This window comes from Agelaius phoeniceus, chromosome 23, assembly GCF_051311805.1.
Source record: "Agelaius phoeniceus isolate bAgePho1 chromosome 23, bAgePho1.hap1, whole genome shotgun sequence".
NCBI classification, from domain to species: Eukaryota; Metazoa; Chordata; class Aves; order Passeriformes; family Icteridae; genus Agelaius; species Agelaius phoeniceus.
This window is the reverse complement of record NC_135287.1, coordinates 6,405,806-6,426,345: the sequence shown is the minus strand read 5'-3', so window position 1 is coordinate 6,426,345 and position 20,540 is coordinate 6,405,806. Positions and strand designations below refer to the sequence as shown.

Genomic DNA, 20,540 nt, shown 5'->3' with positions numbered 1-20,540 from the left:
GACACCTGGGGGCGGCTTGGGCTGGGGGCGGAGCAGGCTCGTGTCCAGGCGGGCCACCAGGGTCTGCAGGGTTCGCACCCCAGCCCCTGCTGAGCCTCGGTGTCCCCCAGCCCCGTGCTGTCCCCGAGGCGGGGCCCCAGGGTATCGCAGCGATCCGCGGCCGAGCCCCCGCGCAGCTGTTGCTGAATGGGGCGGCTGTGCAGGAGCTGTTCCCCGCGGTGGCCGGGGCAGCGGCCTGGCCAGGGGCCGGCCCGGGGGCGGGGGACTCGCCGAGCTGCACAAGGCTCCCATTATCCAGGGGTAATCACCCAGCCCGGTCCCTCCGGCAGCCCGCGGCAGAGCCGGGAGGAGCGCAACGAACCCCGCCAGGTGCTGCGAGTGGCCCGCTGGCAGCCACGCAGCGCACCCGGCCCCAGCGCCCCTGCCCTGTCACAGCCTGGCTCCGTGCCTCAGTTTCCCCGGGTCAGTCACAGCCAGGAGGGCTGTTGGAGGACAAGGGTTTTCTTCACCTTCAACGCCGTTTCGCTCCCCCATTCACAGGACAGCCGAAACTCACTGGTTCAGATTCATCACACATGGGGACGGACCCAGGGCTGTGACAGTGCCCTCCTCCCGCTCTCAGCCCAGACGCTCTGAACTTTTGCACATCCTTTTCTCTCCTCCACTTGCTTTCCCTGCAGCATTCCCGTCCTCCGGCAGCAGGGGCTGCATCCCTCCGACCCTCCCTGAGCCGCTCCAGGGCCGGGCTACAGCTCTCCCGAGGCACAGAATTCCTCCTGGGAATGCCCAGGCACCCGCAGCCGCTCCAGAGCTGGGCTGAAGTTTCCCCTGAGGCACAGAATTCCTCCTGGGAATGTCCCTGAGCCTCTCCAGGGCCGGGCTGCAGGTTCCCCTGAGGCACAGAATTCCTCCTGGGAATGCCCCTGAGCCTCTCCAGGGCCGGGCTGCAGGTTCCCCTGAGGCACAGAATTCCTCCTGGGAATGCCCAGGCACCTCTCCCACCATCAGCCCCCTGTGCTGGCCCCCAGCCCCAGCGCTGCTCCCCGGCTGGTGCCATGCAGCAGCCCTTCCCATGCCCTCCTCCTCCTCCTCCTCCTCCTCCTCCTCCTCCTCCTCTGCATGGCTGACCAGCACCAGCACCCCCCTCACAAGACTTTCCCAGCCAAACACACTCAGTGATTCATCGGAAATGATTAAGTTTTTTCCCCAGGAGATCAGTTGCTTAAAATGGCAATGCTGGGCAGCGATAAGGCTGAGAGCCCTCGAGCTGCTGCTGGACAGGGGAGGCCTCCTCCCTTTGCTGGGAAGAACAAGTGCAAGGGAGCTGTGCCATCATCCACGGGATGCTCAGGAGCTGCTCTCCGGCCTCACAGCCTCACTTTTGAGATGCTCTCACACCTCGTGGCAGGAGCTCCCTGTTTGTGCTGGGGAAATCCGCCCTGAGTGGGTACCCCGGGCTCAGGGACTCCCTGGCAATGTTCTCACTCTGCCCCTCCCTCCAAAGGGTAGGATGCAGCACTGGAGGAGCCTCAGGCTCTGCTCTCCTTGGAGCAGGGAAAGGGATTTTCCACTTGGCACAAAACACCCCTCAAATGCCACCCTGAGAAGGAAGGAGGCCCACGGGAAAGCATCCACCGAAGTCAAACAAACAAAGCGGGAGAGCTCGGCTGACACGCCCCTGGTGCATTTTGTTCTGGGGCTAACTTTTATTCCGTGTTAAAAATAAAGCAGAACGTTGCTAAGAAAACCTCTGCAGAAAATTCCCAGCAGTTGGAAAGGGCACTGCCACTCCCTGGGGAAAACAGGCTGGGGAGCATGCCACCCTCAGGCAGCCCCTGCTCTCACTGCACGGCTCTGCCTCCAGCTGCTCGGGCCGCAGCCTGCTTCACTTTGAAGAAAACTTGTGCTTTTTCCCCCAAATAAATGAATAATTCTGGGGAAGAGGGGCAGGATTGGAAATCAAGGCATGAACAGATGGCATGAAATCGCCCTGCCACGCTGTGTGTGGCACCCGGCGGGCTCGGGGACTGCGTGGGGAGCGGGGCAGGCTGGCCACCTTCATCTTCCCTCCCTGCTGCCTGATCTCACGCCTCCTTGTTTATCTGCTGCCTTAATGGATTTGGCTGCAGTCCCCGCTCACAGCCATGCACACACACCGTGGATGAGGCTCCTGTGTCACACCCCACGCACACAGCTGGGGTGGGGAAGCCAGGGAGCAGAGCTCTGGCCCCACCTGAGGCACAGAGCAGCTCCCAGAGCTCCAACCCTCTGGCACTGGAGGGATTTTGGTGCCTGGGCCCCCACAGCTCCTGGCACTCTCCTGCTCCATCCCTCCTGCCACCTCTCAGATGAGGCTGTGCCTGGGCAGGCAGTTCTGCCCCTGGCAGAGGTGAGGCTTTGCCAGTCCCTAGCACAGCTGCTGGAAATCTGGGATGCACAGGACCCTGCCCAGGGCAGGGCTGATTTCCCGGCCTTATCTGAGCATCGCAGGCTGCGGGAATGATCTGCAAGTGTGCAATTGCATTTACCTCCCTCCTCTGGCTCCTGCTGGGCCTGGCTCTCTGCAGCCAGAGGGGAGCCATGGCCAGCACAGAAGCCAGGCCTGGGGCTGTGCATCCCAGCACACACCACAGCTCTTCCACCTTTTCCTGCACTCCCAGATGGATCCCTGCTGATGTGGGGACCTTGGGATGCTGCCAGAGGGAGCTGGCTCAGCGTGGGCTGTGCCTGTGCCTGTCCTGACAGGCAGCTCGTGTGTCCCAGGTGGGACGGGGGCCCTGTGCCTTCCCTGGGCCCTGCAGCCAAGCCCAGAGAGGCTGGCGTGGGCTCTGGGGGGTGCTTGGGGTGCTCTGTGCCAGCTGCCCCCAGTGAACCCTCAGCAATGCCCATGGGCTGGGGGCTGGCCCAGCTCTGGTGCCCATGTGCTGGGGGCTGGCCCTGGTGTCAGCTTCCCCTGAGGCACAGAATTCCTCTTGGGAATGTCCCTGAGCCTCTCCAGGGCTGGGCTGCAGCTTCCCCTGAGGCACAGAATTCCTCCTGGGAATGCCCCTGAGGGAGGGTGGCCCTGGTGCCCATGACCTGGCCCTGGTGCCCATGGGCTGGGGGCTGGCTCTGGTGCCCATGGGCTGGGGGCTGGCCCAGCTCCCTGCAGGTCTCTGGGGTGGATGCAGGGCGGCTGTGCAGAGTGGAAGCCTCTGGCTGTGTCCAGCCAGGCCTGCACCTCTTCACACAACACTGTCAGGGCCGCCAGGGGCCCTGTCCCCGGGGAAGGGAGGGGATTCAGGCCAGCTCCAAGCGTTCCCACACTGCCCAGGAGCTCCAGCTGCTCCCCTGCCTCTGCTCCCCTCACCCTTGGGGCACCTCCTGCCAGTCCCTGCTGCTGCATTTTGGGGGGCTCTGGGGCTTGCACAGGGCTTTGCACTCTGGGGTGAGTACAGGAACCCTCCTGGGCTGCCCAGCCTTTGGTTCTCTGCTCCCTGGGTGCCGTGAGGTCACTTTGGGGTACCCCTGCCCTGTCTCTGTTAACCTCTGGGAGCCCTCTTGGAGTTCCATGTCCTCCTCAGCTGGAGGAAAACGCCTCCTTCCAGCCCCCTTCCTCCTTGGCTTGGCTCCCAGTGGCTCCTTTGTGTCTCCTCTCTCCTTCCTCTGCTCTTGTGCAGGGCCTTTCTGAGGGGATTATTAACCATGGCTACGGGGCCTTTGTTCAGGAGGGGCCGAGCGGGAGCCTGGAGGAGCCGGGAGGGTGGAGAAAGGAAGGACAGGAGCGGAAGGGGGAAGGAAGGTGGGGGGGGGAAAGGAAGGTGACATCTGGATGTCTGTCACAGAGGAGAGCAATTTTTGGAGCAGCTGTGCGGGGGTGGCCGGGGCTCAGCGGATGCAGAGCGGTGGCAAAGCCCCAAAAAGGAGCTGAGCTGGCAAGGGTCGCCCAGCCCAGTGCAGAGAGAGCTCAGCATCCTGCCCTGGTGATGGTGCTGCTGCCGGCAGAGGACACGAGCAGCACCCCAGGGCTCCAGGACTGCCTTTGAGGGCTGGTCTGTGGCTCACAGGGGTGGCAGACAGGGCTCTGGAGCTTCCCTTGCTCCCTGCCTCGGGAGCTGCGTGCAGGGTGGATGGACAAGGACAGCTGGAGAGAGAGGGAGAACCTTATCCAGCTGAGAGCCACTGCCAAGGAAGGCATGTGGAGAGGGAGCCCTGTGCCCAGGGCTGTCACTGGACATCCTGGGGCTGCAGGAGCCCCAGGGCCCGGAGCAGGTGCAGCCCTGGGACAGGGTGTGACAGCCACGTCCTGCCCCGGCTCACACACGGGCTGGTCACGTCCGTGTCCCAGCCTGGGAGCGCTGCAGCACGGAGTGAGGGCAGGATGTGGGGATGGGCGCTGATGGGGCGGCCGGGGGAAGCCAGGAGCTGTTTATAAACCGTGCTTTTCCTTGGGAGCACTTCCACACCGGCCGGAAAATGGCCCCATTGTGCCGGCGCCGGCGGGACAGGGCTGGGCACTCACCCACACAATGGGGCAGAGATGGGCCCAGAGCTGGGCACTCAACCACACAATGGGGCAGAGATGGGTCCAGAGCTGGGCACTCACCCACACAATGGGGCAGAGATGGGTTCAGAGCTGGGCACTCACCCACACAATGGGGTAGAGATGGGTCCAGGGCTGCCCACACAATGGGGCAGAGATGGGTCCAGAGCTGGGCACTCACCCACACAATGGGGTAGAGATGGGTCTAGGGCTGGGCACTCACCCACACAATGGGGCAGAGATGGGTCCAGGGCTGGGCACTCACCCACACAATGGGGCAGAGATGGGTCCAGGGCTGCCCACACAATGGGGTAGAGATGGGTCCAGGGCTGGGCACTGCCCACACAATGGGGCAGATGATGGCTCAGGCTGGGCTGCCCAGGGGACAATGAGGGGTCCTGGCCACACTCATCCAGCGCTTGCCAACACCGTGGCTGCCCAGGGGAGCAGGCAGGAGGAGCAGCCCTGCCCTCTCACCTGGCTTTTCCGGCTCCCTGCTGCCAAGGAAGGGAGGAGAAGCTGGGATGGGGATGCAGCATCAGTCCCTGGGCTTGCCTGCAGGCATCTCTTCCTCCTGGCTGTGTCTGCAGGGCTCCCCCGGGATGCTTCATTAGGATCATTTGTGAGAAAACCTAATGAGAGATTGGCCCTGGGCTAAAGGCCCAGCTTTGGGGGAGCCCTTCTTGCAGGGGATCCCTTTGGAGGACTTTGGGAAGGTTCCCTGTGGAGAGGGGTGGGGGTAAACTGGGGACTGATTGGGACAAGGCAGCAAGCAGGGCACAGTCCCACCAGGGCCCTGGGGAACGGTGGGGCTGGGCTGGCCAGAGAGGAATTCCTTCTTGCACGACTTTCCCATGGAAGAGGACTTGTCTTTCCCAGGGCTGTCTGGCCAGGCTCCAGGAGGAGATAGACATCCCAGCTCCTGTCGTGGGGAGACACAGAGCCCTCCAGAAACGCGGCGAGCAGCCCTCGTGCTCCTGCTCAGTGCTGCAGGGTGAGCAATATGAGGGAAGGTTGTGGCTGCTGGGGACAGGGCTGGGCTCCCTGCAGCTCCAGGTCCTTCCTGAGGGCTCTCCCCAGCAGCCTCGGGGTGTTCCCTGCCCGCAGGGTGTGGGGGATCCTTCAGCTGCCCCTCCAAGGCCAGAGGAAGAGCGAGGCACAGCGTCCTGGAGCGCAGCCCGAGGGGGGCCGGGGGATTTTCCGCAGCGGATGCAGCGCAATGAGCCATTATGAGCCATTGTTCCCGCCTGGCCAGCGAGCTCGGGGCTGCCGAGCGCTGGGCAGGGCTGGCCTGGGGGCACCCGGGCTGAGGCAGGGCCCGCAGGACTGTGCAGCCTGGCCTGGCTCTCGGGGCTGCCACTCGCCCTGCGTCTGCAGGGGAGGGCACCCTGGGCATGGTGCCCGCTGCTCAGGCAGCTGGGAGCTTACTGGGAGCACACTGGGAGCACTGGGAGTGCTAGAAGCACACTAGAAACACTGGGAGCGCTGGGAGCACACTGGGAACACCGGGAGCACACTGGGAACACACTAAGAGCTCTGGGAGCACACTGGGAGCATTGGGAGCACACTGGGAGCGTTGGGAGCACACTGGGAGCATTGGGAGCACACTGGGAGCACTGGGAGCGCACTGGGAGCACACTGGGAGCACACTGGGAGTGTTGGGAGCACACTGGGAGCACTGGGAGCGCACTGGGAGCACTGGAGTGATGCCAGCAGGACCCACACTCCATAAGTCCCCTGGGGATGTGCCCAAGGATCAAGGGAGGCAGGACAAGATGCTGGGGCTGGGGAACCCCCCCAGGCACGCTGGGCTCCAGAGAATCCCTCGCTCCTGGGACACGCAGCCCTGGAGCTGGTCCCTGCCTCCCTCTGCTTCCAGATAAATCCAGAAGGGCTCGGGGTGAGGGCTGAGGCAGCCCTGGCGTCCCCTGGCTGCAGTTTTTCTGGAATGCGGGGTGAGCTCAGCTCGGTGATGGAGCCGTGATGCAGCAGCCCCGGGGCCGGGCTCGGTGCCAGCCCCGCCGGCGCTGCGCTGCCCCGGGGCTCCCGGCAGGGCAGGGCTGCGGGAGCCGCACTCGTGCCGGGCTCTGCGCCCTCAGGGCGGCCTCGGGGGGTCCCCGATGGCAGCAGAGTCTGTGCCCAGTGAGGATGAGGAGGGGAGGAGGCTCACAAGGGGGGTACACCCCGTGTGCTGCCACAGCTCCACAGCTGGGAGTGCACCCCATGAGATGAGGGATTACATTTTGTTCGTCACGAAAAAGAGACCAGTGTGTTACAAGAGTTGTCTGCTGACTATTTCTGTACTACTTCATGACATATGAGCTACAAGGATACCAGGGAAGGGGTTGCAGGAGCCCACACATAGTCCCACCCAGCAAATGGTACAAGCAGATAACTCACAGAAATAACGACCAGGGAAAGGCTGGGGAAGGGGCAGGGGCAAATAAACAGTCTGCAAGGCAGGATATTTGCTTGCTTAAACTTGATAGGGCACATATTGCGTTAATCATAAGATTTTGGTAATTTTCCACGGAGAAGTCACCAAATAAAGACATAGGGTGAAGAAGACGCAGCTGAGGAAGACTCCGCAGCCTTTTATCACCGACCACCAGGAGACAGAAGGATGACCCTCTAGCAACAACCAGCGCAGGCGCAGAGAACTCTGAGATAACATGGACTCCTGAAGGATGGAGAGGATAAAAGGACTGAATCAGAAACTAGTTGGGGCGGCAGTAGGTGGAGCGGAGACTCCCCTGTCGCCCAGCGCTGAGCCTTTGCTTACGTAGTATAACTGCTTCAATAATTAATAAATTCTTTGATTGGAAATTACTCGTTTTGAGTCAATTTTATAACACCCCAGACTCCAGCGAGTGCATCAAGAGCCGGGGACTGTCCTTGTGAGGAGGGGTCCCGCCCCAGCCTGGCTGCCAGGCACCTCGGTGGGCAGCTCTGTGTCCCCGCGGAGCCCCGGGAAGGGTTTCCATCCAAAGGTTTCCCCTCTCTGCTCCAGCCGAATCACTGTCCCAGCCCCCTGTGCCTCTCTCCTGCAGGTCGGGACGCCCTGGGGCTGGACATCCCACCGGAATGAGAGCGGGCAGAGCTCCCCTGCATCCCACGGAGCACGGAGCAGCCCTGCCGTGGAGCCACGAGCCCTGAACGCTGCAGCCGCTGCCCCCCGGCCCGGCGGTGGGAGCCCACCAGGGTGCCCCGGGCACGGCAGGGCACGGGCGGGCACCGGGAGCGGGGAGGGCGAGGCAGGTGCACAGCCGGGGGCAGGGAATGAGCGGAGCACGCCCAGCCCTTGGCTCGGCTCTCTTTTCCCTTCTCCTGTTTGGGAAAGCGATGAGAAACCCAAACATTACCATAAATGCTGAAAGCATCCTGACTCCGTCACTGGCGTGCGCTCCCTGGGGATGCAGCAGCGCTGCCTCGGAGCCACAGCGCCAGACAGCACGACAGAGCCCGGGCACGGACAGACAGACACCAGCCCCCGCCCTGCTCAGGGAGCCACCTGCAGGAAGGTGGCCCCGGCTCCCTCGGGGCTGGTGCCTCGCTGCCTGGGCTGTGGTGCTTCCCCCCTCGGCCCCGCGCTGGCCGGAGCCTCCTGGGCTGCACACGGCTTTCCCGTGGGTCATCAGGCACTGCACTCGCCCTCTCCTTCCTTAAAAAGCCTTGGGCTTCAGGGCTGCATTTTCCTGAACTTGTCATCGCCTTCAGGGCAGCAGGGCTGGACCGTCCCCTGGGGCACGGCAGAGCCAAGGCTTTGACAGCCCCACGCCCTGGCTGGGGTCCAGCAGGGAGGGCAGGACCTGCTCCAGGGCTGTAACCTTGGTGTGAGCCATGGCCATGGCTTTATGTTCAAACCTCCTGCAGGAAACTGCTTGGCCGGGTGACCCTGGGCTGACTCTGTCCCAAACAGGCCCAGGGGATCCTGCTGGCAAGTGCAGAGCTTCCCTGTGCCAGGGCTCAGGCTGGCACAAACCCCACTCATGCATGGCCACTGCGGGTGGTGGGATCCCCCTGTGCTGTTTGGAACCAGCTTTGGGGGCTGATATCAAACCCTGCCCATCCCTGCACTGTGCCTGCTCTGTCCTGGCTCCTGAACCCCATCCCATCACTCCATCCCTTGTGCAAACTCCTTCTCCAGGCACTGGAAGGGGCTCCAAGGTCTCCTGCTCCTTCTCTTCCCCAAGCTGGACACCACCAGCTCTCCCAGCCTGTCTCCAGAGCAGAGCTGCTGCATCTCCTGAGCATCCCTGTGCCCTCCTCTGGGAGTGGTGGGACAAGGGGGAACAGCTTCCCACTAACAGGGGGCAGGGTTACGTGGGATATTGGGAAGAAATTCCTCCCTGTGAGGGTGGGAGGCCCTGGTAGAGTTTGCCCAGGGAAGCTGCGACTGCCCCATCCCTAGAAGTGTCCAAGGCCAGGTTGGACTGAGCTTGGATCAGTCTGGGGTATTGGAAAGTATCCGTGTGCTATGAGCTTTTCCTCTTTATGTACTGGCACAGGTTGCTCACGGAAGCTGTGGTTGCCCCATCCCTGGGAGTGTCCAAGGCCAGGTTGGATTGGGCTTGGATCAATCCTGAATATTGGAAAGCGTCCCTGTGCCATGAGCTTTTCCTCTTTATGAAGTAGTCGGGCAGATTCACAAAGAGATCAGGAATTGCATGGACAGTGTTCATTCCGCAGTTAAAACGCTGCAAAAACCGATGTGGCTCGCGGTGAACGCTCCGGGCTAACGGGCGCTGCTGGCCCTTTAAATCACCGCAGTGGGCGTGGCCTCTGCTGGAAGCCGCGCCCCCGCCGCGCCCCCGCCGCATCCTGCGAATCGACCAATGAGCAGCGAGTCCGGGCGGAGCCCCCGCCGCTGATTGGCCACGGGGCGCACGGCGGCGGGTGCCAAGATGGCTGCGCCCATGGCGGAGGGGTCCCGCGGCTGAGCTGCCGTACGGCCCCGCGGGGACCATGGACGTGCTGTTCGCGCTGCTCCGCGGGCTGCGCCTGCTGCTCGACCTGCTGCTGCTGGTGCTCGACCTCAACTTCTTCCTGGTGTCCTCGCTGGTGTCCGCGCTGCTGTGGCTGCTGGCCGCGGCCTCCAGCCTGCCCGCGGCCGCGGCCGCCGCGGCGGTGGCGTGCTGGGATGCGCTGGTGCTGGTGCGCGGCTGTTACGGGGCCATGGAGGGCATGCGGGCGGCCGGGCACCTGGTGTCTCACCTGGCGTCTCACCTGGCGCTGCGGGGCCGGGAGCTGGCGCAGCGCGGGCTGGGCGCCGTGCTGGGCTGCGGGCAGGCGCTGGGCCGGCAGCTGTGCGAGGCGCTGGCCATCGGCTCCAGCCTGCTGATGTACCTGGCCAACAGCCTGGTGAACGTGTGTCTCATCGGCACGCAGAACCTCTTCACGCTGCTCGCCGCCCTCTGGGACTCGCTGGCCGGGCCCGTGGTTAGGCTGGCCGAGCTGCTGGCCGCCTTCCTGGCGCACGTGTCCAGCGGAGCCATCGCCGTGTCCATCCTGCTGTGGTCGCCCTGCCAGATGGCCTTCGAGCTGCTCTGCTCCGCCACCGAGCTCTTCATCAGCGTCTTCTTCGTCAACGTCTACGGCCTGGGCTTGCTGCTGCTCATCGTGCTGGTCAGCGCCTTCGCCTTCAACCCCGGGCTGCTGTGGACGCTGACGGGATACCTGCTGGGCTACCTGCACACGCTGCCCTCCCTGCGCCGCCTGCACAGGGACGTCTGGCGGCTCTACCAGGTGGCCGTGCTCACCCTGGGAGTGGCCGTCACCTCCCAGCCCTGGCGCAGGCTGGTGGACTGGATCCAGCAGGTGACCAACTGGAGCCAGGGAGGGAGGATGGTGAACCAGGGCAGCGACCAGCGACGCGCCGTGGGTGCCCCCAGAGCCCCGGCCGCCGACAGGGTGACCCTGGGCCAGCTGCTGGCCGGGCTGGAGGAGCAGCTGGATGCAGAGCAGGGGCCGCAGCCAAGGCCTGCTCTGAGCCGTGCTGGGGCAGGGCAGCGTCCCCAGACACCCAGGGAGGAGCCAAGCACGTCCTGGTGGAAATCCCCGAGGAAGCAGCGGCTGAACGCCGAAGGAGCCCCGGACGACGACCCCTGGGTGCTGCTGAAAGAACAAGAGGAGCGTAAGAAATGTGTCATCTGCCAGGACCAGACCAAGACAGTCCTGCTGCTGCCCTGCAGGCACCTGTGCCTGTGCCAGGAGTGCACAGAGGTGCTCCTGCAGCAGGACATCTACCAGCGCAACTGCCCCCTGTGCCGCCAGGTCATCCTGCAGACCCTCAACGTCTACCTGTGAGCCCAGGGGGGGCTTGGGCTGTTTTTCCCAGGAGGTCAAGGACACCCCTGTGTGCACTTCCCAGGGCTGCCTTGAGCAGCTTCCAAAGAACTGTGGATGGTGCTGGAAGGGCAGCACGCTGTGGGGTGTCTGCTGGTCACATTTGCTGCCTAACTAGGTTGTAGCTCTTGCTAGCAAGCACAATACTGATCTCTGCAGCGGGCTGGAAGAGTTACCTGGTTTTTTGTTGACAACTTTTGCTGTTTCAGGGCCTGTTGCCTCGAGCCTGCAGCCTGAGATCCAAAGCAGAGCGCAGGAAAATGCTCTGGTCCCTCCTAGCCAAAGCTGATGGAAGGTTACAGGCTGTGCCCTCCTGGCAATCACAGGGGCTGGTGCAAGGCAAGGGAGATTTTTTTCCCAAGGTCTCACTAGAAAATTACCTGGCAGGCTGCATCCAGGCCTGGAGGAGCTCCATGGGAAAAGGGAGGAGTGCCCTGCTTGCAAGGCCCAGGGAGAGCCAGGAGCACACTCGAGTTTTTTAGTGTTTGCTGAGCCTGGCTCTCAGCTGGAGAACAGGGATTTTGGGGTACTTCATCACCCCAGGGCTTTGCTTTTTGAGGGATCTCTCTTGCCAGGACAGCGTGGAGCTGTGATGGACCCGGGCTCCCTGCAGAGCTCAGTGCTGCTGCTGCTGCTTCCATGCATCACCTATGCAAGACTAGCAAGCACACATCAGGTTACCTGCACGGGGAGGCTGCAGGGATCACTCCTCCTGCAGGGCTGCTGCTGCTGCTTGGGGAACTGAGGAGTGGCCCCCCAGGCAGTGCTCCCAGCCCTGGCAGCAGCAGCAGCAGCCCAGATTTGAGCCAAGGCTGGAGAATCCTCTCCAAAACCCACACATTTGCAGGCTAAGAGTGCCATGGAGCAGGGAGGGTCACTCCAGAGCTTGCTGGCTCCTTCCCAGGCCGGGCTGGTTAGAGGGAGGAATTCTTTAGGAGAAGAGGGAGCACCCCAAAGCTCTTGGGAGCTCACAGACATTCCAGCTCCAGGCACAGTTTCTGCACATCCATGCTGTGGATCTGCAGTTGTGTGCGTGGAGCAGTACCAGGACCATGGATATCTGGGATTAGGGCAGGGCTGTACCTTTGTTTTGTCTTGTTGTTTGTCACCAATGTCGTTACTTCCATTCAGAAGTGTCCCCTGGAGCCCAAGGTGTCCATCCCATCCTGGCTGGGGCAGGCCTGAGATGGCTCATCCCAGCTTGGGCACCCAGCACCATTCCAAGAAATTGCTGGGCTGCAAGAGGGCCTTGCACTAAAAAGCTTTTCCTTCTCCAGCTGCTTGCCTGAGGTCAGCCACACGCCACAGCCAATTTTGGCTGGAGCCAGACCGGAGAGAGTCTTGACTCTGGACTGCAAGCCAAGAGCCTGAGGGCAGCTGGCATGCTTCTCCTTCTATTTTCCTTCTTGATTAGCAATTTAAGCCAAAACAGAGGCAGCAGAGAGGCCAGGCCGTGCTGGGAGATGCCTCTGAGCTGCAAAGCTGAGCTCTAGCAAGGAACTATGCTCTTGTTGAGTGGCTTTGCTCAGAAAGGCACTGCCAGGGCTGCTTGCTCCCACATTTCCTGGGAGCTGGAAGGATTCCTGGCCCAGCCAGGCTCCTGAGCACTACTGGGTGTTAGAAGGGCTCTCAGCTGCTTCCACTCCACTCCAACGAGATGCAAAGCTCCCCATTGCTCAAGCTCTTGTCCCTGTGCCTCCCCACACACCTCCCTCATTCAGCTGCCTCTCTCCAGCCACCAACACTTGGGGGCAGCCAAACCCTCACCAGAGGAGTGTGAACCCAGGCTCTGCCATGTCCCAGGCACTTGCAGGGGAGCCAGGGAGCTGCAGCTGGAGTCACTCAGGGGTGGGATTGTGGCCCTGCTCCACAGGCAGCAGCATTCCCTTGGGACCAGCTCATGGATCAGAGGGTGCAAGGTTCCCTACGTGGGTTACAGGCTGGGGGGAAAGGACACCTCCCCAGAAGTGCAGTTTGTTCCCTTAACCCCTTTTTTTTTATATTATTATTATTATAGCAGTCACGCTTGTTTGTTTAGGGCCTGTTTGCTGTTTATAAGAGAAGGCTTTGCCTTAAGTTTAACTCTTTGCACTATGGACTAGATACTGAGCAGATTAAAATCTCCTTTACCAAAAGCTGGGCTCTGCCTCGTTCTTGGGAAGGGTTTTTTGGGGGAATGTGTGTTTGTGTCTCCTACATTCACCCCTGGGCTCCATGCAAAGCCCATCACTCCCCTCAAAGGGTCAACATCACCTGCAGGCTCGGGGGTGTTTGCCCCCAGAAAAGCAGTGCTGTGGGATACCCTGGAGCCGGGGAAAATCCAGCACCCAGGAGATGAATTCACACCCAAACCCACTCTGGGTGGGCTTCTCAGAGCTGGCAGCCCCCAGCTCCTGCTCTGCCAGCCCAGCTGAGAGGAGATGGTTGTGGATACAGCACACCAGGGGCCAGGGAGGAGGGGCTGGGGGCTCCCAGTGTGTTCCAGGCTGGCAGGAACGTGCTGGGACCTGTTCCTTCCTGTTCCTGCGCATTTCTGAGGCCTCAGACTGTCCCAGGGATGGAGGCAGCACGGGGCTGGGTCTTGCCTTGCAGAAAGGCTGTGACAGGCTCAGGGTTACCCTGAGCAGATGCATTTGCTGCACAAGGAGCTGCTCCCTGGCTCGGATCTGAGCTCCTGGCAGGTTGCTTTGTGCTTTTAAGCACTCTCTGCTTCCCCAGCATCCTCATAAATTGTTTGGAAAAATGGGTCAGGACCCTGATGGGCAGAGACTCCAGGAGTCCTGCTTGCCCTGCCCTGGCAGGGCATTTCAATCAGGATGGCTCATTTCAATCAGTGGCTCATTTCAATCAGGATGGAAAGCAAGAGAGGGGAGGCCAGAAAGAGGCAGGTATCTGCTCAGGCACAGGGAGGAGGGCAGTGCTGGCAGATGCCTGATAAGTGGGAAACTGAGGCACTTCTCGTGCTCCTAGGGTGTGACCCGAGGCTGGCTGGGCCCCTGGGGAGGCTGCAGAGGGGGCAGGAAGGTGGGATCAGCAGGGGAATGTCTGCCCTGCCCTGCCCAGGCAGCTCTCCCAGCCCGGCAGCCCCGGCAGGGGATGGGGAGGGTGCTCGGCCACCTCGGGCCACTGCAGCCCAGCTTTCCCAGCGAGGACAGGATGTGCAGGACACAGCCCTCCCCCGGGAGCCGTCCTGCACACGCTTGGCTCAATCTCTGCTCCAACAGCCAGCGATTGCAGGAGGAAAATGCAACCGGCTCCGTGCTAAGGGACCAGCTCCGTGAGCCCTGCCTGCCCTGGCACTTCGGGTCTGGGCCACTCCGGGACAGAAGATTTGGAGTCCTCGGGGTATTCCCTGCTCCTGAACATGCTTGGGAGGTCCCACACAGCCCAGCAGGCTGCTCTCAGCTCATCAAAGCGCCCAGACCCTTCCCCAAGGAGGGAGGAGCGTGCTGCTGCCGGGTGAGCCCGGTTTAGGAGCGCTGGGGTGGTCGGCTCTGGCAGCCCGCTGAAAGCAGGAGCCCCCAGGCGCTGGGAAATCCCTTTGTCAGCCCAGCTGCGGCTCCCCGTCCCTAACGAGCGGCTCGGCACAGCCTGGGGACAGGAGGCACGGTCCCCTGCCAGCAGGGAGGGGACGCACAGCCGGGAGCGCAGATGGGCACAGCGGGAGCGGGGATGATACCCGGGCGGCAGGGAGGGAGCAGGTGAGGATCAGCGGCAGAACCGCGGGGAGCCTTTGGGATGCTGCGGGAACCAGCCTGGGCTCTCATTATTGATCCAGCACAGGGAGCCCCAGCAGCTGCCCGGGCTCAGCAGCGACCCCGGAGGGGCTGAGGTTGCTGGGGACACCAGCCCAGAGCAGCGTGCTCGGGTCTGGGGACAGCAGGGTTCCCAATGTCTCCATGGGGGGAGGCTCCCCTGCCTCTCTGAGCAGCCCATGGCGGGGTTTGATCAGCACCTCGCACCCCTGCTCGTAGGGATGGGCCTGAGTTTGGGGAGCTGACCCTTCATCCTCCTGGACACCTCTCCAGGACATGGGGCTATCCCAAGGACATCCCTGAAGGAGCCGTGTCTGCTCTCCTGAGCCTTTTTTTGGTCCTTTTCTTGCCCAGCCCACCCCCACGTGAGCAAGGATTGTCCCTCCCCTGCCATTCCCAGGTTGAGGGGCTCCTTACCAGCTCAGCAGTCCTGAAGATGCCTGAGAGCGTTCCCTGCACCTCAGCAGCGATTAGACCTCTGAACCTGGGCCATAACCAAACTTTTGGGTGGAGCAGGAGCCATTCTGCTGCTGCCAGGAGCCACCAGGCCACCCTTCACCACTGGGGCATTCCCATGTGCAGCTGCAGGGTCTCAGACACGATCCAGTGGATCTCTTTAATCTCTGGTGCCTGCTGACCTCCTCAGGTGACCTTGGAGTGCCAAGGACACGAGTGCTGCTCTGCAAAGAGGTGCTGACGTTTATTTTTGTTCCTAAAAACCCACAAAGCAACCACAAAAACCTCAAAAGAAACAAAACAATCCAACTGCTGCCTCTTAAGCTGCACTCAGCACCTGAGGGCTCAGCCTGGCTCTTATATAGGCTCCTCTCTCAGCTTGGCTGAGGGCTGCTGGCCCCTCCCTACCCTGGGCTCTGCTGGGACAGGGTCTCCAAGCTCTCCTAACTCGGGGAAGCTGGCAGAGCTCATCAAAAGCACCTGGAGCTTACTGGGAGCTTGTCAAAGTCTCCTGTGGCTCCCTTTTCCTTTTCCTTTTCCTTTTCCTCATCCTCCCTAGGCAGCAGCAGACACCCTCACATTCTCACAGGGGTCCCCCTGACCCCAGACAAAGTGTCCACACAGCCAAGAGCATCCCAAAGGCAGCAGAACCCAGGAACTGCTGTGGCTGCCTGTGCTGAGCCTTCTCCCCCACACGGTGACAGGGACCAGGGAATGCTCCCAGCCCCCACCCACCTCGTCCCGAGAATTCCCTTTCCTCCTCCCAGAATAGCCATCGATCTGCTCTGCGGCGTTGTTTGCCCCCCGAGCAGCTCTGCTTGCAGAAAAAGCCATCTCCAGCCCAAACAGAGACTTCTGCTGCAACCCGGCCCCGGGGCTGCCCTGCAACAGGGTCCCCCTGCCCCCCAAAAGGGACACCCAGCACCTCCACAGGTCCCCACGGGCCGGGGGTGGCCCGGGCAGGCTGCAGTGATGTGCCCGTGGTCCTCAGTGCCAGGGTGGGGGTGCCTTTGGGGTGGCACACGGTGTCCCCACGGCCGGTGCCAGCTGCTGCAGCCCCTGGTGAGCAGGGACACGGGGTTTGCCCATCCTGAGGGGCACAGCTGCACTCCTGGGGGTGCATCCGGCACACATGGGGGATCCGGGGCAGGGCAGGGGTGCCTGTCCGGCTGTGTTCCCGGTTCCTGGGCTGGGAAGGGCCGGTCCCAGCTGGCGCCCTACAGCCGGGCAGGGCAGCGTCCCAAGCCCATTAAGGGGTTCGGCCGCTGGCCAAGAGCCCCCTCCCCGGCTGGTCCCCTCAGGGACCTATTTTGGGCAAGGAATGAGGAAGCTCTTCATTCCCCTGCTAAAAATAGCGACCTTTCCCAGCGGCGGGTCACCGCTTTCGCACTGGGGCGGGGGGCGGGCGCGGGGGGCTCCGCCAGCCCCGTCCGGGGACCGAGGGCCACCCCCGGAGCCGTGGCTCTGCTCGCCCCGGGCAGTCCGCTCCCCCTATGACAGCATGGGGACCCTCGATCCGCCGGGACTCGGTCCCCGGGGGGACCCCGGCGGTGCTCCCGAGCCTCGGGAGGTGCCGGGGGCGGTCACAGCGCTGCGCTCGCCGCTCAAGGACGCCGATGCCACCATCTAGCGGCTCTCGCTGGCCCTGCGGGGACAGCCCGACACGGTGGCCCCGGCCCGGAGCCCCCGGGCAGGGCTGCGGAGCCCCCTCCGCCCTCGGGGCGCAGCAGGCAGGCGGCACACGCGGAGCTGAGCAGCGCTTTATTGAGGGGAGGGATGGGGCAGCACCCCCGGGCCGGGCTCCCGGCCGCTTAGCCCGGCTTGCCCTGCCCTGGGGGTGCCCGAAATAACAGCGAGCTCTGCCCCAGCGCTGCTCCAGGGGTGCTCCGCCATCCCCGCCCTGGCACAGGGAGCGTTCCTGCGCCCCGAGCAGGGCAGGGGTCCCGCTCTCCGGGAAGGGCCGCACCCGCAGCCGAGGTGAGCTCAGGCGAACACGGCGGAGTTTTGCCAGTAGGAGTAGACGAGGAAGCCGGTGAAGGTGCTGTCCGTCTTGACGCTGGCGTAGAAGCCGATGTAGTCCCCCACGCCCACCTGCACCCACACCTCGTCCTCGGGCTCCAGGCGGACCAGGGTGCCCCCCGAGAGCGAGGCGGGCTTGGGCCAGTTGCCGTAGTACTGGAAGAAGGAGGCGATGGAGTGGCCGTTCTTGATGATGTCGAACTGCAGGCTGGTGCGGTACACGGTGGCGTGCACGGCGAAGTAATAGAGGCCGGGCACCTCGCAGGTGAACTTGCCCGTGGCCGGGTCGTAGTGGCCCTGCTCGTTGATGAGCACCACGTCGAAGAGGATGGGCTGGTCGGCCAGGGGAGGGCTGCGGGACTCGGAGCGCTTGGCGCTGAAGGCGGAGCGAGGAGCAACGGCGCACTCGCCCTGAGCTCCCTTCTCACCGTGCAGCCCGTCCACGCCGGGGCTGCCCACCTCCCCGCGGGGACCCGGCACTCCTGGGGCAGGCGGAGGGGGACAGGGTCACCCCGGAGTCACCAGCACAGCTCCTCCATCCCTCCTGCCCAGTCCCAATTATAGCAATTCCCTGCCACAGCAGGGCACCGCATGGGGGAGCAGCACGAGCGGGGAGGGCTGGGTGCGTTGATTAACTCAGCATCAACAAATCGTTGGAGAAACCCTCAGAGGTGGGGGGAAAGCCCAGCCCAGGAGCCAGGGCAGGGATGATGGTGGTCCCTCCTAAAGCAGGGCTGGGAGAGAGGGGCGGCATTGGGGATGGGGACAATGCAGCTTCCCCAGTGACAAGGAGCTGCTGGTTTTACAGAACACAGGGGCACCACAGGCAGGGCCAAGGGGTGGTGGTGGCATGGCAGGGGCACTTCTGCAGGGTTCACTCTCCATTTGGCCATTTGTGCCAGCATGCAGCACTTACTCCCTGGCATGGGGTGTTCCCCACGGGCAGGGAATGGCAAATCCCCCTCCCCAGATGGGATCTCTCCTTTCTTACCAGGAGGGCCCATGTCACCCTTCTCCCCTGGCATGCCCATGGCTCCATCCCGGCCGTCTCGTCCGTCTCTGCCTGGCAAACCCTGCCCCCCGTGCAGGCCCGGCGTCCCTGGGATGCCCGGCTGCCCTGAGCACAGCCCAGGGATCTTGTTGTCTTCGATCTGCAAGGACCTGCTGATGAGCCCGAGGAGGAAGAGGAGGAAGAGCTGCTTCATCTTGTCCTGGAGGGGCTGGAGGGGGGCAGAGAAGGATCACAGCTCTGGGGACCACAGGGAGGAGGGTTGGGACTGCTTGGTGGGGAATGTAGGGGGGTCAGCAGGGGACATTCCCCCCCTTTTTCCCCATTACCTTTTGGGGCTGCTCCCTTCAGCGAGGCCCCAGTGCTGCCTGCACCTGCCACAGCATCCCCATGTGTCCCACCACAGCATCCCTGTGGCCTGTGTGCCACCACAGCATCCCCACATGTGCCACCACAGCATCCCTGTGGCCTGTGTGCCACCACAGCATCCCCACGTGTGCCACCACAGCATCCCCATGGCCCATGTGCCACCACAGCCTCCCCATGGCCCCCGTGTGTCACCACAGCCTCCTGCAGCCCCGGGGCAGCTCAGGACGTGTGTGGGGTGTGGATTTAGGGCCAGGGCTGTGGCAGAGCCTTTGTGGGTGTGGCTGGGGGCTCTTTGGGGTGGGCACTGCCCCATGATGCCCAGCTATGGGGCAACGGGCAGGGAGGTTTAAGGCTGGTATCTGGAGAGCTGTGAGCGTGCCTGGGGCGGGGTTCTTGCCTCGGGAGGGGTGTGAGGTGGGGCGGCAGCTCGGGGAACGCGGGGCCGTGTCTGGCCCTGCCCTTGGCACCATCCCGGCTGCCGGCGGCTCTGCTCCACCCCCGGCCGGCTGCAGCATCCCCGGGCCCACCCTCCTACCGGGACCACCCCCCTGCCCGGGCTGCCCCCAGCCCTTCCCACAGCAGCACGACGAGGGCTGAGCCCCAGGGCCAGAGCTGGCCCCATCCCCGTGGCCTTGACCCAGAAAAGCTGCTCTCTTCCCCCTCCACGACGGCAACAAAGAGGAAAAGGAGGAGAAAAGGAGGAGAAAAGTGTCTCTCCTCCGCCCAGGCGCCGGAGGCAGGAAGGCAGGGAGTCCCAGCTGCCCCCGGCTGGGTGTCCCCACTCACTGCGATCCCGCGGCTCCAGTCCAGGACCTCACCTCGCTGCTCACCGCTGTGGAAGGGCTGAGGCTCTTCCTGGCCACTTGGCTCTGACGAAGGCCCTAAGAGAGGCAGCCTCTCCCCCCCCCCCCTCCTCCCCACGTCTCTCCTCCCAAACTCCAAAGGAAATCAAGGGCCTTGGGAGCCAAAAGCTACAAGACAAGGGGAAAAAGAAAAATAATCCCGTGATGTCGGAAGTGCTGTAAGCAGGGGGAAGGGAGAGCGCTGCAAACAGCCTGGCTGAGGGAGAGGAGGCACAGGCTGGGCACCACCTCAGCTGGACACAGCTGGGCAGCCGGGTGGAGGGGGGGAAAACAAGGAAAACAGGCAGCAGAGGGAAAGGAAACAAGATAAAAGCTGAAGGGGGGAAATCCAGCGAGGCAGAGAGAGATGGGGTGGCAGAAAGAAGAGGGAGCTCTCAGGGTGTGAGGGTGCCCTGACTGGCAGCAGAGCTGAGGCCAAGGCATGGCAGAACACACTGTGCCCAGCAGTGCCAGCCCTGGGAGCACGCAGGGGAAGCTGCAGGATCCATCTGGGCAGTCCCAGCACGTTGGGCTGAGCGTGCAGGGCAGGTGGAAGGGCAGGCAGAGCCGTCTGTGCCCGTGCCAGGAGGCAGGGCCGGCCCCAGGGACCGCCGAGCGCGCGGCGAAGCTTTCGAGGCGCTCCCAGCCTGCCTTTAACTCGTTCCAGCGCCGGGTGCGTCCAAGGGACACGGTCACATGCTGGCCACAGGGGCGGGCCTGCGGCTGGGGACGTCCCTGTGCCCAGCAGCAGCTGGGACATGCAGGGACAGAAGGAGCTGGGTGGGCTCAAACCCCCCGGGCTGGGTGGGAGCGCCAGGTCCGTGCTGGGCACAGGGGCAGAGCGGTGCTGGCACAAGTGGGTCCTGAGCCCGGCGACCCCAGCCAGGCTGGGGACTTCTCCACGTGCTCAGGGCAGTGGGAAACACGATGGCATTGCTGGCTCTCTCCTCCCCGTGCCAGAGCCTGCAGTGGAGCTGGGGACGTTGCCAAGTGCTCCTTCCAGGCCTGGACACCCACGGGCAGGCTGGCTGGTGGCAGGGAGCCACCTCTCTCCTCTCCCCCAAGGTGTGAAGGAATTGTTGTTTTTGGCCAGCTGGACGCTGGTTTGTGGCCATGGGTGTTGCCAGGCTTGTGGCCACCAGGGTGGCCTTCAGCCAGCACAGCCAGCACAGCCAGCAAGGCCACCACTCTTGATGGCACAGGATCCCTTCCCTGCACCATGG

At 63.2% G+C, this 20,540-nt stretch overlaps 2 protein-coding genes across 4 annotated transcripts; one reads left to right on the top strand and one right to left on the bottom strand.

The window, feature by feature from the left end:
• The first annotated feature begins 9,390 nt into the window (after positions 1–9,390).
• On the top strand, positions 9,391–13,002 carry RNF26 (ring finger protein 26). The gene has a single exon (XM_054647519.2). The coding sequence runs from the start codon at positions 9,488–9,490 to the stop codon at positions 10,826–10,828; it is 1,341 nt and encodes a 446-aa protein (XP_054503494.2). The 5' UTR covers positions 9,391–9,487; the 3' UTR covers positions 10,829–13,002.
• Positions 13,003–16,824: 3,822 nt separating this feature from the next.
• C1QTNF5 (C1q and TNF related 5) lies at positions 16,825–19,935 on the bottom strand. 3 transcript variants are annotated; one of them, XM_077190038.1, is made up of 3 exons: positions 19,294–19,935; positions 18,089–18,317; positions 16,825–17,579 (listed from the first exon to the last, which is right to left on the bottom strand). In XM_077190038.1, the coding sequence occupies exons 2-3, from the start codon at positions 18,300–18,302 to the stop codon at positions 17,062–17,064; spliced, it is 732 nt and encodes a 243-aa protein (XP_077046153.1). In that variant the 5' UTR covers positions 18,303–18,317; positions 19,294–19,935; the 3' UTR covers positions 16,825–17,061. The 3 variants fall into 3 exon arrangements, with proteins under 3 accessions (XP_077046153.1, XP_077046152.1, XP_054503495.2); XM_077190037.1 differs by having other exon boundaries at positions 18,089–18,308; positions 19,262–19,934; XM_054647520.2 differs by having other exon boundaries at positions 18,089–18,308; positions 19,294–19,932.
• Between the last annotated feature and the right edge of the window lie 605 nt (positions 19,936–20,540).